The sequence below is a fragment of the Herpailurus yagouaroundi genome, unplaced genomic scaffold, assembly GCF_014898765.1.
Source record: "Herpailurus yagouaroundi ecotype Mexico unplaced genomic scaffold, PumYag 100, whole genome shotgun sequence".
NCBI classification, from domain to species: Eukaryota; Metazoa; Chordata; class Mammalia; order Carnivora; family Felidae; genus Herpailurus; species Herpailurus yagouaroundi.
The window spans coordinates 7,599,734-7,607,057 of NW_024412391.1; the positions used below are offsets into that span (position 1 = coordinate 7,599,734).

A 7,324-nucleotide genomic window follows, 5' to 3' on the forward strand; every position below is an offset into this window, starting at 1 on the left:
CCACATCTCCAGTACCCAGTACCCGGATAGTGGCTATCTGTTCTTTGTTGGTCTCAGCCTGTGATTAGTGCCATGGTGAGCCACCACAGACCTTTCCTTGTTCAGAGCCACGTGGTAGCTGGACCAGCCCTGTGGTTCTTATGATTACAATATCATTATGATTGCCTCAGCAACAACCATCAGGGGACTTCGAAAAAAGGACGTTTATTTCTCACAGGTGTTGGAGGGTCCGGGGCATGCACAGGGGCCACACAGTGAGGTCACTTTTGTCTTGAAATTCATCTATGAACCCATTTAATTGCAATTCAGAAGTGAGTTTTTATCCAGCAGGTAATGTGGTATTTTAGAAAGGAAACTGTAGGCATCTCCCGCATTCTAGGAGGGTGGTCAAAGCAATCTAACTAGGATAAAGTGAGATCCCATTCTGTCTCCGTCACATGGCACTTGACCATTCGGCAAAACAGTGTTGATGGTCTTTCTGTCAAAGGCTTTGCCCCCCAAGCTAAAGACCTGAGATTTGAATGTCAGCAGCATTCTGGTTTATCACTGCAGGGTTTTTTCCATCCTCCCTTGCCAGAGCTGCTATAAACTGCCCTGGAATGTTCTAAACATCCTCTCCCCCTCTTGATATGCCTCCTTTCCTCTTGCCTTCACTACCCTCTTCTTTGAGTGAGGAGCAGAATTCAGTAGAAAGCCGTTGAAAGGTTGGGGAGACAGAAAATGGAAGGCTGGAAAAGCAGATCTTGTCCTCCTACCCCTGTGCCTTAAGCCCTAGGCGGGATCCAAAGAAACACTGGTGTCCTCTTCCTCGGAGTCCGCAGTTCTGGCCTCAGGTGTGAATCAAGGCAATGGTGCTCCCCATCCAGGGGGCGGGGTTAGGGCCAGAGGCAAGTCTGTGCTTTGGTCTGAGATGCTCTGGGCCGACAACAGGATATCCGGCCAACTTTGGTTTCTGACATCAGGCGTCCGGTGTGTGCAGCTGGCCTCGAGGGCATACTCAGCACATGCAGTGGGTCTTCTCCTTCGGCCCCTGGGCCACAAGAACCGGCCTGGAACCCATGGCCAGGTTGTTCAGGGGGCCCTCACCAAGCAAGTGCAGGCTGTTGCGGGCAATCAGCTCCCTGGCCATCAGCACGAAGACCTCGTCTATGTTCTTAGACTCCTTAGCAGATGTTTCCAGAACAGCAAGGAGGCCGTGTTTCTCAGCCAGCGTGCAGGCATCTTCAAACAGGACATGCCGTTTTTCCCACATGTCACACTTGTTCCCTGGGGGTGAGAGAGATAAACAAATATTCCATTGAGGGACTGAATCCGTTGTGTGTGTGTGTGTGTGTGCGGGCGCGCACGTGTGTTTTAATGAACCTTAAGAGAAACATTTAGTTCGGCAATATGCACGCGTGCATACATTCATAGACAGCAATTGTGGGCAGATTTACTGAAAATGAAACCATCAGTGTATGGAAAGAGCCACTGTCTTCATTCACTGTCAAGATCTTCAGGAGCTGTGAGAAAGGGGCTGGAGGGTTGTGTTTATTGGCAGGGACAGATGAAGGCTGTGTGCTCTCGGGAGGGGCTGTCTTTCCTTCAAAGTCTAAACAAGGTGAAGACTGTGCCAGAGGGAGTCCTCAGTTTTCTCTCTTCTTCCTCCAAATCTTTTTTCCTTTTTTTTTAAAAATATTTATTTATTTTTGAGACAAGGAGAGACAGCATGAACAGGGGAGGGTCAGAGAGACAGGGAGACACAGAATCTGAAACAGGCTCCAGGCTCTGAGCTGTCAGCACAGAGCCTGACGCGGGGCTCGAACTCACGGACCGTGAGATCATGACCTGAGCCGAAGTCGGACGCTTAATCGACTGCACCACCCAGGTGCCCCTCCTTTTTTTTTTTTTTTTTTTTTTTTTTGTGAGAGAGAGAGAGAGAGAGAGTTGGGGGGGCAGAGGGGGGAACAGAGGATCTGAAGCTCACTCTGCACTGACAGCAGCAATCCCAATGCAGGGCTCAAACTCACAAACCATAAGATCGTGAGCCGAGCCGATCTTAACCCACTGAGTCACCCAGGTGCCCCAAATCTTGGTTCTCTTTCCACTCTCTTTTCCAGACCACAAAGTGTTGGGTACTGTTGGATGGCCCTGGTCTAGCTGAGGAGATTGTGAATTAGGATTTGCTGGATTGAAGGCGTGGAATGAATAATGCGGGATTTGGCTATAACTTACATACAACAAGATGCAGACTTTAACTGTGCAGTTCATGAGTTTTGACAAACGTATATGCTCTGTAACCACCCTTCCCCTCTGGATGTAGAACATTCCCTATTACCCCAGAGAGTTCAGCGAGGGGTTTTGCAAGCATGGCCCGGGACTGCTCACAGAAGGAAGAGTGACCCATCTCTTTGGCTTCTCTACTTCAACCCCTATATTCATCCAGTCAGTGGACTTTGATTTCTCTGAGGCAGAAATCACAAGGTAAAATTGTCTTCCTAAAGGATTTGTTCTACCAGACATCAGGATTTCTTACAAAGCTACCGTAATTAAGACAGGCTAGATTAATGTTTTTCAACCTGTTTTTTTTCCCATAAAGGAGCCTTTTTAGACCCTTTCTTCTCGTAATTACCCCTCCCCACCATGAAAGCCTTTACACCTTTAATTTTTTTTTAATGTTTATTCATTTTTGAGAGAGAGAGAGAGAGAGAGAGAGACTCAGAGCACAAGTGGGGAGGGGCAGAGAGAGAGGGAGACACAGAATCTGAAGCAGGCACCAGGCTCTGAGCTGTCAGCACAGAGCTGGATGCAGGACTGGAACTCACGAACCATGAGATCATGACCTGGGCCAAAGTCAGGCACTTAAGCTACCCGGGAGCCCCTAAAACTTTTAATTTTGAAACAATTATAGGCTCACAGATTGGTTTGTTTGTTTTTAGTTTTTTTAATGTTTATTTATTTTTGAGAGAGAGCCAGGATGTGAGCAAGGGAGGGTCAGAGAGAGAGGGAGACACAGTATCTGAAGCAGGCTCCAGGCTCTGAGCTGTCAGCACAGAGAGTGATGCGGGGCCTGAACTCATGAACTGCTAGATCATGACCTGAGCCAAAGTCTGAGGCTTAAGTGACTGAGTCACGCAGGTGCCCCTGGTTTGTTTGTTTCTTTCTTTCTTTTTTAATGTTTACTTATTTTGAGAGAGGAGAATGCAGGGGAGGGGCAGAGAGAGAGGGAGACAGAGAATCCCAAGCAGGCTCCATGCTGTCAGCCCGGGGCCCAAGTTGGGGCTCAATCTCACAAACGGTGAGATCGCGATGTAAGTGTAGAGCTCCAGAGTCTGACGTTAACCGACTGAGCCACCCAGGTGCACTTAGACTTGCAGCCTGTTGAAGGAGGTCCTTCAGGGAGGTCCAGCGTACCTTTCACCCAGTTTCCCCATGGGTAACCTCTTGCGTAACTGTAGCACAACCTCAAAATCAGGAAGTTAACATTGGTGCAACCCACAGAGCTTACTCAGATTTCACCAGTTACATGGTACCCTCCTTTGTGCATGTGCATGTATAATTACAGGCAATTTCACCACATATATCCACCATCGCAGCCAAGATAACAGAGTGGTTCCATCACACAAAGTGCTCCTTCATGCCACCACTTTAAAACCTCCCATCACAGCTAACCCCCAACCCCTGGTAACCACTGATCTGTTTTCCATCTCTACAATTTTGTTATTTCAGGACTATTATATAGACGACATCATACAGGATATCACCTTTATTTTTAAAACAAAAGATTTTTTTTGATGTTTTTATTTATTTTTGAGACAGAGAGAGACAGAGCATGAGCAGGGGAGGGGCAGAGAGAGAGGGAGACACAGAATCTGAAACAGGCTCCAGGCTCTGAGTTGTTGGCATAGCGCCTGATGCAGGGCTCAAACTCACGAGCTGTGAGATCATGACCTGAGCTGAAGTCGGACGCCCAACCGACTGAGCCACCCAGGTGCCCCAGGGTGGCTTTAGAGATATTACCTTTAGAGATTGCCTTTTTTTCCACTCAGCATAATTCCCTTGAGTTCCATCCAAGGATGTATTGGTAATTTATCCCTTTTACTGCAGAGTGACAGTTCATGGTATAAATGGACCAGAGTTTAACCATCCACCCATTTGAAGAAATGGAGTAGATTCTAGTTTTTGGTTAATTATGAATAGAGCTGTTATGAACATTTGTATATAGATCCCATGAAAATTTAGTACCACAGATACATGGTATATCTAGCCCTTTGGAGGGCCACAAGCCACTGTAATGTCTAAGGTACTTTGCCCCACAAGAGCATGCATGAAATAGATCAATAGAGTGGAATAAAAAGCTCAAAAACAAGGGTGCACTGATATATGCACCCTTTACAGAAAGATGGTATCACAGAGCAGTGGGAAAGGCTGCCTTTTTTAGTAAATTGCACTGAGGCAATTGGATCTGTACATGAAAAATTACAAATTTGTGGTCCATACCAACAAATAGACCAACATCAGTTCTGATGTTGGTTAGATCTAATGATGTTACATTAGATCTAAATGTAAAAGCCACAATAAGTTGAAAGAGAGAGAAGAAGGAAGAAAGGAAGGCAGACAGACAACTTATTTCAAAAGACAGAATATCTTGATGACTTTGATTAGGGGATTTCCTAAATAGGATACAAGGAAACAATCATTAAGGAAAAGATTGATGGATTGAAATATATTGAAATTAGGAATGTCTAGGGGCACCTGGGTGGCCTAGTCAGTTAAGGGTCTGACTCTTGATCTCAGCTCACCTCTTTTTTTTTTAACATTTATTCATTTTTGAGAGAGAGAGAGAGAGAGAGACAGAGATAGAACATGATTGGGGGAGGGGCAGAGAGAGAGGGAAAGAATCTGAAGCAGGCTTCAGGTTCTGAGCTTTTGGCACAGCAGGGCTTGAACCCATGAACCGTAAGATCATGACCCGAGCCGAAGTCGTTCACTTAACCAACTGAGCCACCCAAGCACCTGCTAGTGAGGTTTAAGGTCAGGGCACAGCTCTGCTTCTAGAAGAAAGATACGAGAGCCCCTTGGTGGCTCTCACCAAGGGATGTTGTAGGAGTGGCCATTCCTAAGCTGGGAGTCTGGTCTGCCCCTTGTATCCCTGTTAATTCTGATGGAGGTTTGTTCCTAGGATTTGTTAGGATCTTAGCAGCTGTAAGGAGTTATTCCTGGGTGCAGTCAGTCACGTGCATCTGAGTGGCTTCCTTGGGGATCTGGAGCCATCTGCTATTATGAACCTCAGACTATAGAGTATTTTCTGTGTGGTCTACACACGTTCACATCAAATCGGTATGAAGGGTATGGCTTCTCTAGAAGCCGGGGCCCCATCCCAGGTCTCCAGAATGAGACACTCTAGGGTGGGGGCCTTGGAATCTGTATTATTAGCAAATTCACATCCCATCCCGCCAACCTCATTCACCCCATTCTCGGGTGAATCTGATGGGAATTTCCGGGCCAAACACTCCGAGGTCCTTCCACCACCGGCATTCTTATGATTTCATGTGCCATTCCCATCAGAAACACCCAAAAAGCTGAGCATCAGGAGAGGGGGCCAGGAACGAAAAGCTAAATGCTTTGAAAACAGCATACCAATCAGCATAATGACCAAGTTCGCCGCGCCATATTTTTCTATCTCGTGGATCCAGTGAGGAACAGACTCAAAGGTGGAGCGTCGGGTGAGGTCGTAGGCGATGATGGCCGCGTGGGCGCTGCGGTAGTAGCTTTGCGTGATGGTCCGGAAGCGCTCCTGGCCTGCTGTGTCCCACACTTGCATCTGGAGGAAGGCAGAGAAGGGGGTCCACATCAGGAGCTCTCATGCTTTATGGGAACTTGTTCACCTGAGTTGTCTGAACAAGGGAGTTTTCTGGGTCTCACTTCGAGATATTCAAATTCGGTAGGTCTGGTGTCTGGGGCCTAGGAATCAGTGTTTCCGTTCACTCCCAGAGCATTTTGGATGCGCTTTCGGGTTTGGGAGTCACCATCTACGGGACGCTCAGTCAGAGAGGTGGATCCAATATTTTGGGTTTCGTGTTCTTGACCTTTTTACCTCTGTTCTCCCTTCCTCTAGATTTTGGAGTTTATCTTTTGAAACTGCTCAGTGATATCACTCAAGGTGATGGCACTGGCTGAACTGGTCTGATTTTATTTATTTATTTATTTATTTTTAAATTTTTAACGTTTATTTATTATTGAGAGACAGAGAGACCCAGAGCATGAGCAGGGGAGGGGCAGAGAGAGGAGGAGACCTAGAATCTGAAACAGGCTCCAGGCTCCGAGCTGTCAGCACAGAGCCCGACGTGGGGCTCGAACTCACAAACTGTGAGATCATGACCTGAGCTGAAGTCAGACGCTTAACTGACTGAGCCACTCAGGCGCCCCAGATTTTATTTATTTTTTAAAAAAGTTTATTTATTTTAAGAGAGAGTGAGCAGGGGAGAGGCAGAGAGAGAAGAAGAGAGAGAATCCCAAGGAGGCTCTGTGCTCTTGAACTCATGAACCTGAGCCGAAATCAAGAGCTGGACGCTTAACTGACTGAGCCATCCAGGCACACCAAACTGTTCTGATTTTAAAGGACCACTCAGCTGTTTACATTTAAGAGTATCCTTATAATAATACCTTTGCGATTATCCTCCCAAGCAGGGGCACCCATTGGGTATACCCTCTCAGTGTCTGAGTGTACCTGTTTGTTCACTCACACTATTTAGAAAATATATTATTTAATTAATTTTTTTTTTCATTAAGTAAGCTCTACACCCAATGTGGGGCTTGAACTCATGACCCTGAGATCAAGCGTCACATGCTTTACTGACTGAGCCAGCCAGGCACCCTTATAAAATGGTTTTTTTAAAAGAAAGTTTGCAAACATACCCCAAACTAGAGAGAATAAAACAAGGAACCTTCATATAGCCATCATCCACACTCAATAATTATCAAGATCTCACCATTCTTGCTCCATCTAGCTCCTTCCATTGATTTCTTTGTGGTATTCTTTTAATGTGAATCCCAGACTTCATGTCATTTCATTTGTGTCAAAAGTGGACATTTTCAGGGTGCCTGGGTGGTTCAGTCGGTTAAGCGTCTGACTCTTGATTTCAGCTCAGGTCATGATGTCACGTTTCATGAGTTCGGGCCCTGCGTAGGGCTCTGTGCCAACAGCATGGAACCTGCTTGGGATTCTCTGTCTCCCTCTCCCTCTACCCCTCCCTCCCCCCTCATTTTCTCTCCCTTTCTTTCTCTCTCTCTTTCTCTCTGTCACACACTCACACACACACACACACACACACACACACACACA

The 7,324-nt window shown here is 46.5% G+C and overlaps 1 protein-coding gene across 2 annotated transcripts in view; it reads right to left on the minus strand.

The window, feature by feature from the left end:
- Nucleotides 1-188: 188 nt before the first annotated feature.
- Nucleotides 189-7,324, minus strand: part of RAB19 (RAB19, member RAS oncogene family) — a 10,603-nt gene continuing 3,467 nt past the window's right edge. For both annotated transcript variants that reach the window (XM_040471796.1, XM_040471795.1), the window contains exons 3-4: nt 5,620-5,803; nt 189-1,266 (exon numbers count right to left, since the gene is read on the minus strand). In XM_040471796.1, the coding sequence (XP_040327730.1) occupies nt 998-1,266; nt 5,620-5,803 (453 nt within the window). In that variant the 3' untranslated portion in view covers nt 189-997. The remainder of the gene's footprint in view (nt 1,267-5,619; nt 5,804-7,324) is intronic.